We start from the raw sequence: 20,488 nt of genomic DNA, 5'->3' as shown, positions 1-20,488 counted from the left end.
TCCAGCTGGCCATTCCGTTCTGTGATGGGAACCCAGAACGTCAGTGATCTACAAAGTTGAGTCCCCCCTGTGTCTGGCATCACAGTCTTAGGATGCTGCCAGCAGGGAGAGGGATGTGAGGGAGGGGGATAAAGAGAGAGGACCCTGGAAAAGGGGGCGGAGGGGAACTGCGGGATGAGGGAAAAAAGAGGCCCAGGTGGTCTGGCCCAGTGCCGCACTCCCCCACACCCTGGCCCTGGGGCCTCCAGCCACATTCTCACCCAGAGACAACCTAGTTGTGAGAGAAGCCCCGATGAGTGAAGGCAGGGAGGTCAGGCGCACAGGCCGCAGTGTCGGGGAGGCAAGCCAGGGGGTTGACCTCACAGGCCCCAGCATCCTGATCACCCTGGAAGTAGATGGAGTCAGCGGAATCCAAGGAGGGGTCCTGGTCAAAGAAGTTGTAGGGTCGCAGGAAGAAGCCCACACCGTTCCCCACGGTCACTGTGTTGGGAATGTCCTCTGAATGTGGAATGTGCAGGAAACCAGCGGTCACCCAGGCCACCAAGTCCTAGTGGGAGAGAAGGAAGGATCAGGAGGCCTGGCTTTGCTGAGGACTCACCTGCCTCCACAGTGGCCTCATGTGTCAAGGATTCACCTTGCCAGCCTGTCTTCCCCCAAAAAGATCTTAAGTCTAAACCTTTTTCCTATTGGCCCAGAAGTCAAAGCATAAATGGTCATTTTCGTATCGGGCGCAACGCCTGTCGGCCTATCCCAGCCTGCACCTGCCACCTATGACAGTTCCCATCACGTGGCCACCAGACTACCTGCCCTCGGAGGAATGACACCCACAGACTGCTTGACTCCTCTGCCCCTCATTCTCCAAGAGTTCCCAACTATAAGAGAAGAAGGAGATGAGAGGGAAGACGAGGGCTCGGGAGGCAGAAAAGGCCACCTTTCAGAAGTTAATCCATTTGTGGTGAAGCCAGGAATGGGAGAAATTTACAGAGATGGGACTTCCAGCCCTTCTTGAGTCCCCCACCAGCTGAGACCTGGAGATTCCCTCAAGAGGTAATGATGGAGCCATGAGAGAGAGATCTTATGGGTTCAGGGACCCCCTAAAATAGGGTGGGGCTCGTCTTTGCGCTCCTGCCACCCTTCCTCAGCCCCCCTCGCTGACCTCTCCAGCAACGGTCTCATTGTTGATGAAATCTGCGAAGTCGACGGTGGGCGCCCAAGGGTCATTCTGATTGTAGATGCTGGTGCTGCTCGGCTCCTCCTCCTTCCGCTGGGTCACGGCCAGCTGGTACCTAGGGAGGGAGGCTCAGGCTTCTGGCTCCCCAGCCTGCCCACCACCTGACTGGGAGGGAGGGAGCTGAGCACAGGGGCCTGAGCCCCTCCCTTTCATTCACACAGTGACCTGATGCCAACCTGCTGGGTCATCAGTGCCTTCTTGTGTCTTCCTGTTCACCCCCTGCCTTTTCATATTGTGGCCGCACCTCCCATGCAAAACAGGTAAGAGCCCTCACCTCTGGGGTTAGCCCCCCATGAGGAACGTGTGCCCAAAGTGGTGACTTTGATAGCCAGGAAATCCTCCTGCAGCTCTCACCTCATCTTTATTTGAGTTCCCAATTGCCTGGCCAAAGCTCCCTTCTCATACTCACCTCCCTCGGCCTCTCTGGACACTGTGACACTCACCTCCCCCAGCTGAAGGCTCTCTCCATGGAGCTGTTGTGGGGCAGTGGCTCCCCAGCAAAGCTGAACACCTGGATGCGGTAGCCCCGTGGGTGACCCCACTTGTTGCTGTGGTTGCTGGCCAGGTATAAGTATCGAGGGGTGGCACCTCCCAAGGGGAAGGCAGCCTGCTCCTCTGTCACCAGCAGCTTCCGGGTCACCTCCAGCTTCTGCATCTGGTGCTGAGGGCTCCACGGTACCACCATGGGGACGAAGGCCATGTCCTCAGCCCAGACCCAGTTCTCCAGTCCTGTAGGGGGTGGTAGGGATGCAGGGGGTGGGGGGCACTGGTCATACAGCTGCTCTGTCTCCTCTGCACTCTGCCCCCACAACTTCAGAGAGGTGGGGGGCAAAGAAAAGCTCAGACCTGAGTGTGCCCATGTTTTTCCTCTCCTCAGGGAATTCCAACTCTTTCATTCAAAGCTATTAAAATATTTCTTCAAGGAATTAACTCATTCATCCATCATACTCCTTAGTGGAGAGCCCCATGCCCAGCTCTGGGAACACAGAGATGAATGAAGCGTCATCCTTAACCTCCTGCTTTCACAGAGGACCCAGAGTGGCAAAGCCAGGATGGGTCCGCAATGTGGGGAGCACGATCAAGGCTCAAGGTTATAGGAATACAAACACAGGCAGGAGGGGCCTCCCTGGTGGTGCAGGGGTTAAGTCTCAGCTCTGTCAAGCTATCACCAGCCACTGCAGCTTGAGTTCAATCCCTGGCCAGGGAGCTACCCACATGGCACGGCAGACCTCTCCTGACTCACCCGCTGCTCCCCTCAGCAGTGTATTTCAGTCCGTCTGCCTGGTCTGCTCCCCACTCTGTCCCTGGTGATCCCCTCACCCCCTGCATCTCTGTCCTACACCCCAGTTCTTGTATGCATAAATGAAAAAATAAATCTTTTAAAAAAATACAGGCAGGAAAAGGTGTTTTTTTTTTTTTTTTTTAAAGATTTATTTATTTATTTATACAAGCACTGGGTACAGTCAGAAGCGTGGGAGGGTGAGAGAATTCACCAGAGCCAGAGCGGGGAACAGAGCAGGCAGAAGGACTCAAGTACACTGCTGAGGGGAGCAGCGGGCGTGGCAGGAGAGGTCTGTCGTGCCATGTGGGACCCTCGCCAGTGGCCCGGCACTGCAGAGGCTGTGGGCAGCTTCGCAGCCCAGCCCAGCGCTCAACTGCTGTGCCACCAGGGGAGGCCCAGGAAAAGGGGGTTTTCTGGGGCAACTTTTCAGCCTGGCCTTAGAGGATGTCACTAGCAGAGATGACACGGCAGGGCATTCTAGGCAGGGAAAACATGAGTAAAACCAACAAAGCCAACTGTGACATGTGGTGTATGCCCAAAGCTCAGGCAGGCATGGGCATGGCAAAGCAGCCAGGGCATGTCTGAAAGGCGGGGTGGTTCTGTGCCTGGGTTCCTCCAGGTTATGGACACAGTGGGGACCATGGGTCCCTCTGGACTCAGAGTGGATGCTGGATCTGAGAGGAAGAAGAGTGGAAGGAGTAGACAGAAAGTTGGCACCAACAGGGGGATAGCAAAAACCCAGTGAGAAGTTTGAGATATTCAGAGGCAAATAAAAAAAAATCTGGTGATGAACTCAATGTAGGGAAGGAGAGTGAAAAGACAAATATCCTGACCCCTCATGTAGCCTTTGTTTTCTCTGTGACCACCAACTCCAGGAACTATCAGGAACTTTCCAGAGTATTCATTCTACTCCCTCATGCCTAAGTGTATTGCCCAGAGAGCAATGGAAAATTAGGGAAGAGGAAGGATTCATCTCCAAGGAAATGTATAACCTGGGTGTTCCTCGACTGGCCTCCATGGGCCAGGGACTTAGAAGATTGGACACAAATCCTCTAAAACACCAGCTCCATGGCTCAGATGCAGAGAAATGAACTGAAAAGCAAATGGCTGCCTCCCTGAGTAGAGCCCATGTAAGTTCAAAAGAGGGAAGAGACCAGATCCTGCCTCCACCCCGAATTTTGCCATTTCCCAAGATTTTCTGATGAGGTCACATGGAGGGGAGGTAGCAGCTGTCCACCCAGAGAATGAACTAAGACCCAAATAAAAATCAGCAGTCAACTCTTTCCCATCCAACCAAAGAAGTATGAAACTCCAAAATCCTATACTCATGATCAAATCTTCCTTTTCTGGACAATCTCCATGAAATTCAAAGCAAACAGAGACATCTCTTTAGCTTCCTCTTCCAGAATCCTTGCCCCCACCAGGATGTCTTACCTCCTACATCCAGATCCACCTTGAAGTGGGCACTGTGGGTGTGGACGGTGCCCAGTGTGTGCTCCCCAACTTGGTTCCCATATCTTCGGGCAGCACCAAAGAGGAACGCTGAGCTGATGTAGCCTGTGGCGTGGACTTTGACTTCTATGGCCCCATTGGGGTAGAAGAGCACATCCCACAGGTAGTCATAATTGAGCAAGGTAGACACAGATCTGACCACCAGCACTGTCTCCACAAGGCCCCCAAAATAGTGGGAGTAGAACTCGGAGTGGTGCCTCCTCAGGGGGAGCCCCTGGTTCTGTTCAAACACACAAAAGGCATCATGAATTGTCTTGGGAACTTGGGACTCCAACAGGAAGTGCCAGTCCACGTAGGTGGCCAGGTAGGGGCAGTCCACCCCACGGGTCAGGGATGTGGAGTACTTGCCCATGCCAAAGCTACCATCGAGATAGCGGGTCAGCATTGCTGCAGGGGTATTTCCACCATAGACGGTCAAGACCTCCTGGAGACTGATCTCATAAGCTAGCCGTTCTCCCCGGAAGCGGATGTCAAAGATCCTTGGGCCACTAAAAGCTCTGAGGCCAAAGAAGAAAGTCCACAGTGAGGAGGCCACTTGACTCCCCTGGACACTGAAGCGGGGGCCCTGGGGATGAAACTGCAGAGGGGGAGCCCGACCCCGTGGCACCTGGGACTTCAGGGACCAGGACCCACCTGTGCCATTGTCTGGGATCAGCACCACGTTCACCAGGCCGGCCTCAAACTGGTCCTCCAGCTGGGCCAGGCTCTCATAGTAGCGGCCTTGAAAGAACACCTTCTGGATGGTCCAGTGGGCAGGGTCCAGAGCCTTGTGGTCCACCAGCAGCTCCAGCCCCACGGGGTGCAGGAAAATCCCAGACCCTGAGATATTGTAATAGAGGCCAAACCAGGTGGCCCGGTCCCCTGACTGCAAGCCCCGGGGGGCCGTGGTCATGGTGACCAGGTTGTGTCCTTGGCGCTTATAGAAGCAGCAGTGGTGGAGGAGGCCAGCGGCCTGGGGCAGCTGCCTGTGGAAGATCATATGGTCTATGTCCAGGTACTCTCGGAGCAGCACAGGGCGGCGGTGGTAGGGCAGGGGGCCCCCGTGACGCTCCACAGTCACATCCCGCAGGTAGGAGGGGCGTGGCAGCGGCCCCACCACCAGCTCGCTCATATTGGGCTGGGCTTGTCTGCCAAAGAAGACGATGGCCAGCGCCTCCCGGGCAGGTGGGGGGCTCCCTCCGTCCAGGTGGGCCAGGGCTGAGGCCTTGGGGGGCAGCTGCAGCTCCACGGAGAAGATGCAGTTGTCAGAGGGCTGGGCCTGGGCGGCATCCACCAGGCCTGGCCCCAGCTGCTGGGTCAGAAAGCGCATCACAGCTGTCAGCTCCTCTGGGCTCAGGTCTGCAAAGAGCTGGCTCTGGCCAGGGTGTGTCCAAGGCTGGGCGCTGGGAGTTATAGAGGGGCAGTGGAGAGGCTGGCTGGATTCACCCCCATCTCCTCCCCTGCCGGCTAACAAGACACACACCAAGGCAAAGATGGTGATGACAGCCAGAGCGAGGAGCACCAGAGTGGTCTTCTGGTTCATAGTGGCGTGAGCGGAGAAACAGCTCTGAACCAGTGTGAAGTGTAGTCTTAGGTTAGCAGGGCTGGGTCTCACTTGGCTCCTAGAGTGGGGGCTCCTGGATTCTGCTTGAGATTGCTGGTAACCGGAGGCACAGGAGACTGAGGGTGGGAAGGACACAGGAAGCTGGGGAGGGGGTGGGGCGGCGGGGTTAGGGGGCGGGCTTGAAGCAGGGTAGTAGCAATTTCCACAGACCTTACATGGCTCTGTCCTCCAGGCTCCAAATCAGACTCTGTTCTCTGGGTCAGCGTTGGAATTGGCAAGAGTTTGGTAGGGGGAAGGTGGGGCTTAGGGGTGGGGGTATTAAGACAAGGCGGCCAGCCAGCCTGAGCACAGAAATGCACCACCAGCAAGGAGCCCTGTCTGCCAGAGCAGTTGCTAATCCCCCCCACCCCAAGCCCCACTTCTTCCCAGGGCCACTAGGTCCCTTTCCTGTAACTTGGAACTATTGTTTTCCTTCCAAGGAAACCCCCACTCCGCCCTTCAGCTTCCCAGGCAGCATTCCTTGGCCAGGTCTGTCCCGTTGCCCTTGCCTCCATTACAAATTTTCTTGGCCAGAGTCCTTAATATTCTCTGGAGAACTCTAGATACTTAAAAAGTCAAACAGAAGAAATTCAAGAAAACATCTTGTAATTTTTTTATTATACATAGCACCTACTTCTTACATAGCACCTACCTTTATTATACATAGCACCTACTTTTTACAAAATTCTCTTCTTACACTTGAATGCACATGCATAAATGTCTGCTAGGATGTCCACCAGATGTGAACAGTAGTTCTTTCTGTGTGGTGGGATTTGTGGTGGTTTTACTTGTATCTGTATCTTCTATAAATTCAGCATTTTAAAAAGACAAATTGGAATCAGAATCAACGGAAGGATGTAGGGGGATCTGGTGTGGGTGGAGACTGTTTTCTAGGAAACAGTAAGAGGGTGAAGTCAGAGGGGGAGCAGAAAGTGGGAACAGAGGGGAAGGTACATGTCTCAGCTCCCCATGCCCACCGTGTGCCCCACACCCTTGGGTTAAAAGCCTCGGTAAGAGAAAGGCGGCAGGTCTGGGACACAGGCTGCTACCTGGGGAATGCAGGCCACAGGGTTGACACTGCAGAGCCCAGCATCCTGACCCTTCTCGATGAAGACGCTGCCAGGGGAGTAGATGGAGGGGTCCTCATCAAAGAAGTTATAAGGTTGGAGCAAGAAGCCAACTCTGTTCCCCACAGTCACCGTGTTGGGGATATCCTCAGCATGAGGGATGTGCAGGAAGCTGGCTGTAACCCAAGCCACCAGGTCCTGGAGGAAGAGGGAGGGCCTGGAGGGTTCTGGAGGCAAGACCCTGAGCACCACCCCTCAGCCACGCCCCTAACATTCAGCCTCCCTTCCACCCCACCACCAACCTCCAACCACACTTCCACCTCCGCCCAGTCCATGAGTTTAGGGTGGAGAGTCACCCAAGGCTAATCTCACTCTGGCAGGGGTGAGCCATGGGGGTCACCAGATAACTCCGTGACCCCTGAATCTGAGAATTGGAAACTGTTCCCTACAACCTATGGTCAGATGTTGGGCAGCCAAGATGTCAGGCACAGTGGAGCCCCTCTCCTCCACCCCACCCACCCCATGCTACCAACCTCTCCTAAGAGGGTTTCATTGTTGATGAAGTCAGCAAAGGCCACAGTGGATGCCCAGATGTCATTCTGGTAATAGATGCTGCTGCTCTGTGGCTCTTTCTCCTTCCTCTGGGTCACCACAAGCTGGTATCTGACCAGGAATGTTGTGTCAGAAAATGTCAAGGAACTTTACTGGCCCAGTGTCCTTTGGATAAGATTATATGTAAGACAACTCCCCAGCCCATATCTATTTGCTCTAAGAGGAGAGATACGGAGATGACTGGTAAGCCAGGGGTAGTGAGTTGGGGTCTCCTAGAGCTGGGGAAGGGGGCGAGTCGTTCCCCACCACCCAGCACCCAGGGCCCTCCTCACCTCCCCCAGCTGAGGGCCTTCTCCATGTCGCTCTCCAGAGGCATGTGCAAGCCACGGGGGCTGTGGACCTGGATTCGGTATCCGCGCTGGTGACCCCAGGCATTAGTCTGGTTGCTAGCCAGGTAAAGGTAGCGGGGAAGGGGGCTTCCCAAAGAAAAAGTCGCCAGGTCCTCCCTTCCTAGGACCTGTCGAGTCAGTTGTGGGCGCTGCAGTTGGTATTCCGGGCTCCAAGGGGCTGCTACAGGCTTAAACACCACGTCTTCAGCTACCACCCAGTTTTTCAACCCTGCCAGGGGAAGGGGGAGGGGTTCCACAGCAGGTGAGACAGGACCCTGGATACCCCCATGATGCTTACTACCCTGGCCTGACAAAAGGCAGTAGATCACTGTGCTGGGAGTGAGGTCTGGATTGGTCAGCCCCTCTTCTCTAACCTGCCCTACTCCAGCAGTCACCAGCCACAAGTGGCTGGCTATTCCATTACCTAAAAAACCCAGTTCTCGGTCATAGTAGTGACATCTCAAGTGCTCAGTAGCCACTAGTCCCTAGTGACTGATGCAAACAGAACATTTCTGTCGCTGCCGAAGGTTCCGTGGTCCTTGGGCCAATTCGTTACATCACACTTTCTGAATCTCTACACAGGGGCATGAGTTGTTCTTTGGCTGAGCTCTGAGAGAGAAGCACATGCAGGGGACTAGTGACATTCTTGAAATAGGAAAGGGGTACTTGTTGGAGTGACATTGGCTGCAAAGCCCCAATCCTCTCCTGCAGTGCCCTGTACACTCCCCCCAGCTCTGAGATCGCTCTCTCAACAAAGGGGGATCCACTCTCACTTTTTCTAGAAGTAGATTTGTATCTCTCAGTTGTCTGGGAGCTCCCTGAAACAGCTACATTCATAACCTGCCACCCCACTGGCACTTGGTCATGTTTTCCTTCTGCAGTTGTTAGTTCCATTGCATGTGACCTAGTGAAGGCAACTGGCACAGCCTTTGGCACACAGCACCAACCTGTGCTATACACTCTAGGGACTCAAGAAATGTTACTTGATTTTACTTGCCAAGATGACGCTCAATGCTAAAAATGCTTGAGAAACTTCAACTCCTAAAGACATATACCAAATATATAAAATAACCTACTAGTTAACAAGCTCACTCTAATCATGTTTTTCTTAGTCTTCCCTCCCCTCGACCCCTGCTGTGCACCCACGTCTTTATATAGAAGAAAATGTCTCACACTGAGCTGAGTTAGTGCAGTTACTTCCTGTCCCACCTCGTCTCACCTTAGTTTCCCTGTGAGAGGGTCTAAAATTTCTAATTTCTTTCGACTCAGAGTCTGTGACTCGACAAGAATCTGTCAGGAATAAGTCCTCTGTGCCTTGAACCCAGTTTGAGAAATCCTTCCCTACACTTGGCAGCTCGAGAGTCCACTGTGATGAAATGTGCTGGGGGAATGGGGTGCCCCCACTCCTGCACCAAGGATGGGGTCACTGATCTGTATTCCTAGGTGTCTGAAACCCCATGGAGAGCTTCCAGCCAGGACTCCCCATGTCAGGCCCTAGGACCACATCTACCCCCCAAACCTCTGTTGGCTACTTTCCCCCCAACTCCACTGACCCTCAGAATTAGGAAGAGCCCCAACTCCGACCTCAGGCAACCTCAGTCAGCAAACTGCCCCACCCATGGACTCACATCAGGCCAAGGCAGTCAGACAAGGCAGTTACATTTAAACTAATTTCTTAAGAGCAGCAAGTCAGAGGGGTTGTGTGGTGAACTTTCACCAGATAGCAAGAAGCCCAGTATTTGAGGCCAATTACTATTGATACACTAATCAGTAAATTGGAGTGATGACACCCTCTTGCCCCTTCCACAAAGCACTGGCTTGATTTGGGGGGCTCTCCCTTCCCTCTGTCCCACCCCAACTCTCAATTCACATCCCACACTCACCTGCCACATCCAGGTCCAGCTTGAAGTGGAAGGCATGTGTGTGCACAGCCCCCAGCACTCGGTCACCCACACGGTTCCCAAAGAGAAGGCTTTCTTCTCCCCCACTCAGGAAAGCGGTGTTGACATAGCCTGTGGCATGAACCCGCCCTTCCAGCGCCCCATTTGGATAGAACACGAAGTCCCAAATGTAGTCATAGTTGCCCACAGATGATATGGACCTGACTACCAGGGCGGAGCTGGCCAAACCACCATAGAAATAACTCTGGAGGTGATTGTAGTGCCTTCGAAAGGGCAGTCCCTGGGCCTCCTCAAACACACACACAGCTCCTGGCAGCAGCTGGACCGCCCCTTTGCCCACTAATACATGGATGTCTACCATTGTAGACTGGTAGGGGCAGTCCACTCCCCGCACCAAGCTCTGGCTATGTCTTCCAAGTCCAAAGCTGCTATCCAAGTAGCGAATCATCATTGTCTTGGGTGAATCGGCACCATAGACAGATAAACACTCCTGCACACTGATTTCATAGGCCACTCGCTCACCCTTGAAGCGAATATCAAAAATCCTCATGCCACTGAACACCCCGTGGCCAAAGGTAAATGTCCAGAGGGAGGATGCCACCAAGTTTCCTTGTACACTGTATTGAGCGCCCTGGGGTGAGAACTGAAGAGGAAGAGGACCAGGGGGGACACGGGACCTCAGGGAAGAAGCCCCATTTGGCGGGGGTAGAGGGACTTTGGCCACTTCCAGCCGACCAGCCTTAAACTCCCATTCCAGCTGGCCCAAGTCTGCATAGTAGCGGCCAAGGTAGAAGACCTGCTGGACAGACCATTGGGCAGGATCCAGGGCCCTGTGGTCCAGCAGTAGCTCCAGCCCCACCGGGTGAAGGAAAAAACCAACACCTGAAATGTTATGGTTGAGGGCTATCCAGGTAGCTCGGTCGCCTGAGCGTAAGCCACGAGGGTTGGCATGCGTAGGGACCAAAGTGGAACCGTTGTAGTTGAAGACAGAAGCCAGGAAGACTGGGGCCTTGGGTAGCTCCACCTCTTTCAAATGCTTCCACATGTGGAAATGCTCAGATGGCAGCAGAGGACGGCGGTGGTAAGGCAGGGGGCCCCCGTGACGCTCCACAGTCACATCCCGCAGGTAGGAGGGGCGTGGCAGCGGCCCCACCACCAGCTCGCTCACATTGGGCTGGGCTTGTCTGCCAAAGAAGACGATGGCCAGCGCCTCCCGGGCAGGTGGGGGGCTCCCCCCGTCCAGGTGGGCCAGGGCTGCGGCCTTGGGGGGCAGCTGCAGCTCCACGGAGAAGATGCAGTTGTCAGAGGGCTGGGCCTGGGCGGCATCCACCAGGCCTGGCCCCAGCTGCTGGGTCAGAAAGCGCATCACAGCTGTCAGCTCCTCTGGGCTCAGGTCTGCAAAGAGCTGGCCCTGGCCAGGGTGTGCCCAGGGCTGGGCGCCGTGGGATACGGAGGGGCAGTGGGGAGGCTGGCTGGAGCCTCGACTCGTCAGCAAGACATAGGCCAGGGCAAAGATGGTAATGAGGGACAGTGCCAGGAACACGAGGAGTACCTTGAGATTCATGGTGGATGCTGAGCTGAAATGAGAGTCCTATCAGATGCTTCTTCTAGTTACTGACAGCAAATCAGGCTTTATATTCAGTAGGATGGTTAGGGATGGAGAAAACTCCACCCTGTGGGCTGGACAGGAAATTTCTAACCTTGATTTATATAATTCTGTTCCAATTTTCTGTTCTGTGGTTTGGCTCAAGGCACTTCTTCCAGACGCAAAGTCTGTCCCCTGTCCCTGAACTCCCTCCTACCAGCAGCAAGGTCAGTACTAACTACCGATTTCCATCACTTAGACTGGATCAGAGGGCATCTGGATTACCTCTGCACTCAACCTTCCACCCTGAAGGTGGACAGGTCTGAGGAATATAAATCTCAGGTGCCCAGTCTAGTCCCATGTGCTACATGCAGGCAGCAGTAACTGTCTCCTGGCAGGCACTGTACCTGGTATTTCTAGTCTCCACGGCCCAGTTCAGCAGCACTGTTTGGCCAGCTGCCTAGTGCCAGGTCCTGGATCTATAGTCTCAGGGCTCCTCTATCAGTGGAAAAAGAGGAGTGGTGAGGGCCTCGGTTTAGCAGTCAGATTTGTACCCCGACCCCAGGTTCCTAAGCCCTGTGAACTAAGGAGAGCTACTGATACTGTCTGTGCTTCACCTACGAAGGGACAGAGCTACCCTATGTAGTCATGACAGCTGAACACGATGCTGCACGTAAAGTGCTTCATGGAACCTGACACCAGCAGGTATTCAAAGATTGTTAGCTACTGGTAGCAATCTCTGAAACATAACAGAGCAGATGTGCCTCCATTGTTTAAGACCTAAAATCTCTATTTGCAGAGATAATGAGGGGATTGTTGGATACCAGAAGGCTACTTTACAAGATGGAGTTGAGGAAACTTTTATTTCAGAGGGAGCAAGGGTCCTAACCAGCCCTCCAAGTCATTTGAAAACCAAAAGCACAGGTTTCTGGCATCTCCTATGAAATTTAAGACATCGTAAGAGGGGAGAATTAGTAGCAGGTAAAGAGACAACAGGATAGGATGTTCCTTGAACCAAGTCATCCCAGGTTCACAGAACTAGAGCAGCCTCTACTGGCAGTTGGTGGATATCACAGGGGAAGGAAGGAAGAAAGGAAGGAAGGAACCAGGATCTTGTGCAGGTAGGGACAGAAGGCAGTTTAGGTTTCAGAAGAGCTAACTTACATGATTCACACTGAACACAAATGATGGGCCAAGCCTTGCCTCATGGTAGGCAGAAGCCTCAGTCATTCCATTATCCCAAAGAAAAGCAGCCGCTCAACTGGTAACAAAGACACCCACTAGGGTGGCTAAAGTACATGTATGTGGAGATGGGTGTTCCCATGTGAACACACAAGTAATTATGTCCCCTAGCCACCACAGCATTGCACCAGGGTCTGCAGCTTTAGAAATAAGTCAAAGTACCTGTATTTTTAATAATTTCTTGACATGGTAAAAGAATTTTACATTATGATCCAACAAGGCTGGTAGGGTGAGGAGGGGCAGTGACCGATCCAACAAACAAAAAGGGAAACTGAGAAACATGGTAGGCGAGGGGAGGGCTTTAGCTGGAAGGGATTGGGGGGTGGAAGGGGCATTGTCCAACTAAAATGCAATGGGTTTGTTATTCAGTACTACTCATAAAAAGACAGCATCTGGACTCCTCCTATACACGGCATACTGGGAGTAGAAGGATGCACCTAGGGGGAAATGTGATTGGAGGTTGGAAGACAGAGATGGGGAGGATAAGTCAGAAAGACACACCAGGAGTCTCCCACAGGCAGACTGCAGATGATGACTCTCTAGCAGTGACAGAAGAAAATAGGAGGGACTGACAAGTGAGAACAGAAGCTGTTAACAATAAGCTCTGGAATCTCTGAAATATAGGCAACTCTTCTATGGTATGGACTTGCCTGGCAGATTTACTTACATATGTACACACACACACACACACACACACACTGGGTATAAGCATGTGTGCATGCACACACACACAAATGCTTTCCCTGGAAGCTCAATACTATAAATAAGAGAAATATTTTCCCAAAGGGAAAGCCTAGCAGGAGCAGCAGCGTCTGGCCCTCACAGGTGCAGACACCCCCACACCAAATTACAACTGGCCTGGGAAGAGGCAACCAGGAGTCAGAGGACAAGCCTTTGCAGTAATGCCCAAATGGACCCCAGTCACAGAGAAGGGGCCTTGCACTCTCCCTATGCTTCTCATCACTGTTCCCCTGAAGTTCATCCTGGGCACCAAAAGGCCACAACATCAGAGACGTTGGGCCCCTGCAGATGACAACTAAGACAGCCATCACCTGAAAGGTGTGAGACAGGATTCCAAAGGGGAGGTGGGAAAGGAAGTGTCATGTAACAAAGCAGGAAGGCATGTGTGCGTGTGCCTGGTCTCTGTGTGTGTGCGTGTGTGTGTGTGTGTGCGCGCGCGTGCGCAAGTACATATGTGCAGGTGAGAACCCTAGTTATAAAAACATCTGAAGGAGCTAAGGACTTGGCTGAAAGTCTAAGGTGTTTGTTGTCATGATCAGATTCAAGGTAGGATGCATAGTCATCACCAGGGCAACTGTGGCAGGGAGGAGCAATGTTCCACAGAAGCAGAGATGCTAACCCTACGTTAGGAAGAGAGGAGCTGCTCCCCGAGCCAAGTTCCTAAAGAACAACTAGGACTTTCCTTCTAGTTCCCTCAGCTTCTAACCACCTAATCATCAAAAGGGGGAAAAAAAAAACCACAAAGCCAGAGACACAGGAGGAGATGATGAGGAGAGAGAAACGCAAGTATTCTTGTGCCAGTATCTTGCACACACAAACCTGGAGTTCTCCAGAAATTAGGACAGGTCAGGTGTGGGGTATTAGGGGAGGAAATAGAAGAGTTCCTGAGGCCTGAAAAAAGAGGTAAACACGTCACAGAACTACATGAGAGTTTCATTAGACTCTAACTAAAAACAGAGAGAGGTGTGATTACTATTTCCAGCCAGTTTCCCCATCACGATAGTTGTGTAACAAACCAAGGCAATGTCGGTCTTGAGCCAGACTCACAGAGTCCCCTGGCCCTGGCCCTGGCCTCAGTACAGTGTCTCTGCATTGCTGCTCCGGGGCCGTTTGATCTTCTCGATGTTTTTCAGGATCATGTCATGTAGAGTGACCTGGGAGAAAAGGGATCAGGGAATCATATACCTTATCTACCCCTACTTCAAAGCAAAAGGTGACAACTCTCCTCCCTGCCCCCCAACCCCCCAATAAATCCCCAATTGATCATTTGCATAATCCCGAATCACTACCTTACCTTTCTTATACCCCCAAACCGGGCAGACCTGGGTATTTCCAAGGCCCCAAGTGTCTAATAACTAACATCTTGAGCACTTCACATGTCAAGAATTGCAAAATTCTTTAATGTGTTAGCTCACTCATTAAAAAAATTGTCATTTACAATAGGTACACTATGTCCCATCTTTAGAGATGAAGAAACTGAAGTTTGCAGTCAGACTATTTGCCAAGGCTGCACACTCCAGGTAGAGTTGGTTCCAAACCTAAGTCTGTTCACTCTAACACCAGTATCTTTACCACTATGCTAGACAGCATTTCCTCCAGGCAGAAAAGCGACACCCAGCTAGATACCTTCAGTGATTTCATAGTTCTCAATACTCGGTTGAAAAGAAGTTGTTCTATACTCATTTTACCCTCAATCTCAATCCCCAGAAAGTGACAAGAAAATTATCAACAGAACTAAGAAAAGCAAGGCAACTGTGGGCAGGGACGGACTTACATATTGATTCCTTAGCTCTGAAATGATGAGCCGCAGGCTGATATATTCTTTCTCATCAATCTCTGTGACGGTGCGGCGGTAGTCCTCCTGAAGGGGTGGCAGAGAAACACTAGTTCCCAAGACTGACTGGCAGACAGCTCTTTCCTAAGAAACAGTCACTCCTCCTTATCCTACCACTTCCACCCTCAGGCCAAAAAAACCCTTACTTACCACATGGGGATATTTAGCTATTTTAGAAACCAATTTGGCTCTTGTAATGTAATATCTGGAAAGAGAGAGAAGAGGAGGAAGCTGCAGGACCCTGGACGATGCTTACCATCTCAACACCCCCAATTCCTGGGGTCAAACCCAAGCAGCCCTACCTAGAAATCTGGTCCAGATAAGAGGCAGCTTCACTCTCAACTGTTCTTAGTTCTGCAACGGTCTCCTCCTGAAAAAAAACAAATGAGACCAAAGCTACTTCACTCCACCCCACAGCAGCCCAAGAGAAAGGGTAAATAGACAAAGCAAGAGAAATGAGAATCTCTCTCAAACCTTGCTCTCCAGTTTTTAATGCAAGCACTTTACCTGAATGGACACTCCAAAGTTGTTCCCATCTTCTATCCTAGGAATCAGGAGCTGTACCCACATTTTGACCTGGGGGTAGGGGCACCAAAACATGTATGAACAAGGACCTTGACCTCTTCTGCTAAAGCCATGAAATATATGATTCATGCCACTAAAGCAAATGCTAGCACAGGAGTCAGGATACTTAGTTTGTTACTGCCCCCCACACCCCCAATCACATCCAATCCTCCAGCCCCACATTTATCATTTTGCATTGTACAATCCAAACTATCTGGGGTTAGCACAATCATTAGTGTTTGTCTCACCGTGTTGCATTTCTCAATCAGCAGCCGTATCTCAGGTTTCACTTTCTCAATAATATCCACCAGCTGCTGGTTGCTTTTTAGCATCCCATTGGGCATCACAAACACCTTGGTTCCTGGCAGGGGTGTGAAAGTCAAATGATTGGGGTGGGGAAATGACACAGTATTCCCTACTACCCCTCTTCTTCCCTGGACCCATGAGATACCTTGACCTTCTATCTTTTAGCTGTCACAACCCTATCTACAAACCAAGACACCACCATCAGAATCAGAGAGAGAATGTGTGGATTAACAAGAATATCTAAAGTATCCAAAACAGGGAAAGTAAAACATGCCCTAAAGACTCAATGTACCAAGGACTATTAATGAAGAGGAAAAAAACATGGAAAAAAATCTGTGATACCTCTACCTCCAACCTCTCTCCTTTGGAAGTCCAAATGAAGTCAAACCCTCCCTGCTTATTGGAAAATTAGGTCTCGAGTGCTAAATAGTGACCATGTTTGAAGGACCTGGGAACGCTAACTCTGGGAAATAAAGTCAGATCCTGCTTCCTGGCCAAAACACCAGGATCCACCCTGCTTCTTAGGGCTGCAAGTTAGGAGGTGGGTGGGGTGGGGTAGGGGTGGTGGCTTTTACCTTGGAAGGCCTCTTCACACTCATCCAATCTTCGCTTCTTGTAAGTAGGCTAAGGAGACAAAGAGACAGGAAATTACTCTGCTCTGACACCCACATTCTTATCACAGAATACCCTTTCAAGCAAATTTCATCCCTTCCTTGACCGCATAATCTGTCTTAATAATCTATGCACCATTTGCTAAGCACATATGAGATTTTAAGAAAAGGTTCTAAGGGGTGGGGGAAAAGATACTATAAATAGGAAAAATGAACCAATCAGTACAGGGGTGAGGATAATTAAGGGAATATATACAAATCTTCTTTCATAAAGAACACAATACTCAGCTAACCGATATGTACATAGCACCTGCCATGTAACAGGAACTATGGCAGATGCTAGGGATACAAACATGATTAAGACAGAACTTATACTTCTGGAAGGCAGAAACTACCAACAAGACAGTAATGCAAAGACCGACACAGTGTCATCTGTGTTAAAATTAAATATGGACAAATGACTAAAAAGGACGAGTTGTTAAAGATGGACAACAAAGACAAAGGCTCTAGTTATATAAGCAAGAACTATTCACCCTATAACCAGACTCAAAAAACAGTGAAACAGGGAAGAGAAGTCTTGCTTAGCACCTGGGAGACAGAGCAGGTAACCAGAGGGAACCTGTAGCTATTAGTCCTATTTGAAACACCTCCTAACAGAGGGTAGCATTAACATTGCCACCTCATGCTCTATATGAAAAGCAGGGTCCAAAGTGGGCTTACTGAAGTCACCATGCCATGAGAGTCCTTGTTCCCAATTCAAATACCAGTGGTCACCGCTGCACATATTCAAACTGACCAAGAAGTAAGACGACACAGAACCTATTGCTTCTTGAGTACCACACAAAGATAAATACAGAACTTACACCATCCAGTCCATCATGGCTATTGGTGAGAAGAATGGGGTCTGGGACCGGGAGATTCATGTCTGAGTGGATCTGAGTTAAGTCATGGATGTTTAGAATTGGTTCCTGAAAGAGAGATGCCCAACCCCCACAACATTAGTCTTTTCAAGATGACCAAAGAAGTATTCCACTTGAAGGGCAAGAATGAGAGTGTTTTTTAGTAAAAAGCAAAATTGACACATAATTTGTCCCAAAAGACAGACCAGGGCCAAAAATATTGGCAAATCTGAGAAGAGTCTCTTACCTTCAAAAAACTATCAAGTTCTAACAACTTCTTTGGGAAAAAATTTGCCACCAAGTCTTCTGCCTAAAGATGAGGGGAAACAGAGCTGGATTAATAAATATGGGAAGGTCTCATCACACACAGGTATCTCTTCTTTGGGAAACTCCCAACTGGTAACCAATACATTTTCCTATTTATTTTACTCACCTCACTTGTGATCCGCTCCCTGAAAGAATCAACCTAAAATTAACAAAGAAACCAATTCAGTGCCTGGCAACAGAGGTAAAGGGAAGGGTGGGGAAACTCATTCCAGCTGTCTTTCCCTCACCTTGTAATTGTAATGAGAAGCTGAGAGGCCCCCAGACTGCAGATACTTTACTTTTTTGATGATCCATTTCTCCATCTCAGGAGAGGGAAGTAGGGCTTAAGGGCAGCACCTGCCGGTTTTCCCTTCTTTCTTACTTCTTTCCCTCCCCTGCCACCCTCCCTCCCCGTATCTGAAGCTGTCTGAATTTAAGAGCGGACTGAAGACAGGTCGATAGTGAGGTATGAGCTCACAAACGCGCCAACCCCTGATGATCTAGGCCTATGATATAGGCAGGCCTAGCGCCATGGGCAGGGGCAGAAGCAGAGACCAGAGGCGAGAACGCTGCTGGGCTGGGGGACTTCCAGCTGTCACTGGTCTAAAGCATTGAGTCCAACACGTGTCCGCGGAGACCTCCCCGGCGATTCTCCACCACCGGACAGGGTTCAGAAGGCCACCCTACGTTATTCTCTCCTCTGATGTGGTCTCCGGGAGTGGGGGGCTGGGCTGAGCCGAGCGGCAGCTCAGAGCTGGTGTCCCCAGGGAGACAAAGACGCCATGGGGTGTGGGGAGTCGGTCAGACTACTCGGGGACCAAAGTGAGGGGTGAGGAAGCCGGGGCCGGTGCCGCTACCTTGAGCTTCACTTCCTGATCCACCTTCAGCAACGAGGCCATGGCCGGGTCGGGCCGTGTCCGCTCCGCTGGAGACCGGAGGCGCTGTGGGCTCCGGGGAGGGGATCAGAGGGACGGGAGGAATCTCGGATGCTCTCGGGACGCGGCCGACCTCGCTGGCTCACTCACTGTTCGTTCGCACCTTCCCTCCGTGCGGTCCACCCGCCCGCCTGCTGCCTGGTGCCTGCTCGCTATCTTGCTCGCCCTCCCGGCTTTCGCCGCTCACGCCGGAAGTTGCGTCACAGCCAATCGCCGGGGCTCCAGAGAGGATGCGCTCGTGCCCTGCGCAGCCGCGCTGAGGTTCGGCTGTGGGAGCTCGCGCCTGGGCTCCTAGCTCCCGGGCTCCTGCGTCCGGTGAGGGCAAGGTAAGGCGGAGGACGGCGGAAACCAGTTTACTGAGCCTCAAAGAGACTCGGGAGCCGTTTGGCTTGTTAGCCCGGCCTTGGCCTTCACCGAACGGATCTTCTGAGCCGCTGCCGCCTCGGGGACGGGACCCACGACGCCGTCGCGCCCCAGTGACGTCGGTCCGAGGAAGCCGGCGGCCCTTGCGATGTGTTCGGGAGTGGAGTGGGGGATGGGGGCCCTAGTCTGCGATTCCTGCTGCCTCCTCCCTTCCCCCCCCCGCCCCCCAGCTCTAGTGTTGGGCTAGAGCCAAACAAAAAAACAAGTTCTGTTGTACCAGCCTTCGCGACCTTTCTCCACCACTTAATCTTTTGCATTTCCACATCTCTGACATCAGCTGCCTGGTGGGCAAATTGGCGGTAGTGGGATAGGGCCAGTCCAAGGTTACATACTGTTTCCAGTAAATCCTAGACCAGAATCCAGGTCTCCTGGCTTCGAGGGCCATGCTGTGTCCATCTTCCTAATGGAAGGCAGAGACCGTATTTCTTCACTTTTTCATTTGGTCAACCTCTTTAACATTGATTATTCTGCTCAATAAAATGGACCAGGACACTGCTAGACTCAGCAGCTGCCCCAGAACCTAGAAATACGAGTCACGGGCCTCCCCGGTGGCGCAGCGCTTGAGTGCTGGGCTGCGAAGCTACCAGCAGCCTCTGCAGCACCGGTTCGATCCCCGGCCGCAGGGCAAGGGTCCCACAGGGCGCGCAGACCTCTCCTGCCGCCCGCTGCTCCCCTCAGCAGTGTACTTCGGTCCTTCTGCCTGTTCTGCTCCCGGCTCTGGCTCTGGTGAATTCTCTCACCCTCCCGTGCTTCTGACTGTACCCAGTGCTTGTATAAATAAACAAATAAATCTTAAAAAAAAAAAAGAAAGAAAGAAATGCGAGTCACTTATGTGAATGAACCACCTTTTGGTAGCCACATTGAAAAGTAAAACATGCGTTTTAATAATATATTTGACCCAGCTTATCCCCATATTTTTTCAACATGTTATCAACACAGTGAGAGCTTAAACATTTTCCCCCTTATACCAAGTCTTTGAAATTCCGTATGAATTTTACATTTACCGCACATCTCAACTCAGAGGTGCCATCTTTGCAGTACTCAACAGCCAAGTGTAACCACTTATTCCTATACTGAACAGCACAGTTCTGGGAAATTAAGAAGAAACATTCTTTGGTCTCATGGGATGTAATACTGTGGAAAGACACCAGGAAGTGAATTGACAATTGCAAAATTCAACAAGTATTAAGAAACAAATGACCAACTTGGGGAATACCAGGGATCCATTTTAGATTGAATAGCCAAGAGAGGCTGCTCAGATGTAGTGAAGACAAACACAGGATGTTGAAGGGTTATCTTGGGAAGAGGGGCAGGAGGAACCCACAAGGTATGCAGGCAAATACATTGAGGAAGACGGTCTTATTCAAATTGAAAGACTAGTAGTGAGCAGGGGGTGGAGGGTGATGGGAGGGAATGGTGAAGGTTGTTAGGAAACAATTTGTATTAAGTGCAAAGGCAGATCATCTGGTTTACCTTTTGGGGTCACTTTTGCTGACCTGGGCAGCGTGGAAGGGAATTGGGGGCAA

The 20,488-nt window shown here is 51.4% G+C and overlaps 3 protein-coding genes across 6 annotated transcripts; all 3 read right to left on the bottom strand.

Annotated features, from left to right (window-relative positions):
- Positions 1 to 271: 271 nt before the first annotated feature.
- AOC3 (amine oxidase copper containing 3) lies at positions 272 to 5,547 on the bottom strand (the record flags this gene model as incomplete). 2 transcript variants are annotated; one of them, XM_084236500.1, is made up of 4 exons in its annotated part: positions 272 to 547; positions 1,157 to 1,286; positions 1,675 to 2,023; positions 3,948 to 5,547. In XM_084236500.1, 4 exons carry the CDS (start codon positions 5,545 to 5,547, stop codon positions 272 to 274), a joined length of 2,355 nt encoding a protein of 784 aa, XP_084092626.1. The 2 variants fall into 2 exon arrangements, with proteins under 2 accessions (XP_084092626.1, XP_084092627.1); XM_084236501.1 differs by having other exon boundaries at positions 1,675 to 1,960.
- Positions 5,548 to 6,567: 1,020 nt separating this feature from the next.
- Positions 6,568 to 11,086, bottom strand: AOC2 (amine oxidase copper containing 2; the record flags this gene model as incomplete). 2 transcript variants are annotated; one of them, XM_084236211.1, is made up of 4 exons in its annotated part: positions 6,568 to 6,872; positions 7,208 to 7,337; positions 7,559 to 7,844; positions 9,499 to 11,086. In XM_084236211.1, 4 exons carry the CDS (start codon positions 11,078 to 11,080, stop codon positions 6,606 to 6,608), a joined length of 2,265 nt encoding a protein of 754 aa, XP_084092337.1. In that variant the 3' UTR covers positions 6,568 to 6,605. The 2 variants fall into 2 exon arrangements, with proteins under 2 accessions (XP_084092337.1, XP_084092336.1); XM_084236210.1 differs by having other exon boundaries at positions 7,208 to 7,330; positions 7,627 to 7,844; positions 9,499 to 11,080.
- Positions 11,087 to 14,134: 3,048 nt separating this feature from the next.
- On the bottom strand, positions 14,135 to 18,503 carry PSME3 (proteasome activator subunit 3; the record flags this gene model as incomplete). Of its 2 annotated transcripts, none has more annotated exons than XM_084239112.1 (11): positions 14,135 to 14,238; positions 14,859 to 14,945; positions 15,069 to 15,123; positions 15,221 to 15,288; positions 15,426 to 15,494; positions 15,731 to 15,843; positions 16,364 to 16,412; positions 17,263 to 17,367; positions 17,546 to 17,608; positions 17,732 to 17,764; positions 18,462 to 18,503. In XM_084239112.1, the coding sequence occupies 11 exons, from the start codon at positions 18,501 to 18,503 to the stop codon at positions 14,158 to 14,160; spliced, it is 765 nt and encodes a 254-aa protein (XP_084095238.1). In that variant the 3' UTR covers positions 14,135 to 14,157. The 2 variants fall into 2 exon arrangements, with proteins under 2 accessions (XP_084095238.1, XP_084095237.1); XM_084239111.1 differs by lacking the exon at positions 18,462 to 18,503 and adding an exon at positions 17,853 to 17,927.
- Positions 18,504 to 20,488: the final 1,985 nt, after the last annotated feature.

The sequence above is a fragment of the Talpa europaea genome (assembly GCF_964194135.1).
Source record: "Talpa europaea genome assembly, chromosome: 7".
NCBI classification, from domain to species: Eukaryota; Metazoa; Chordata; class Mammalia; order Eulipotyphla; family Talpidae; genus Talpa; species Talpa europaea.
This window is presented reverse-complemented; position numbering and strand designations above follow the sequence as displayed.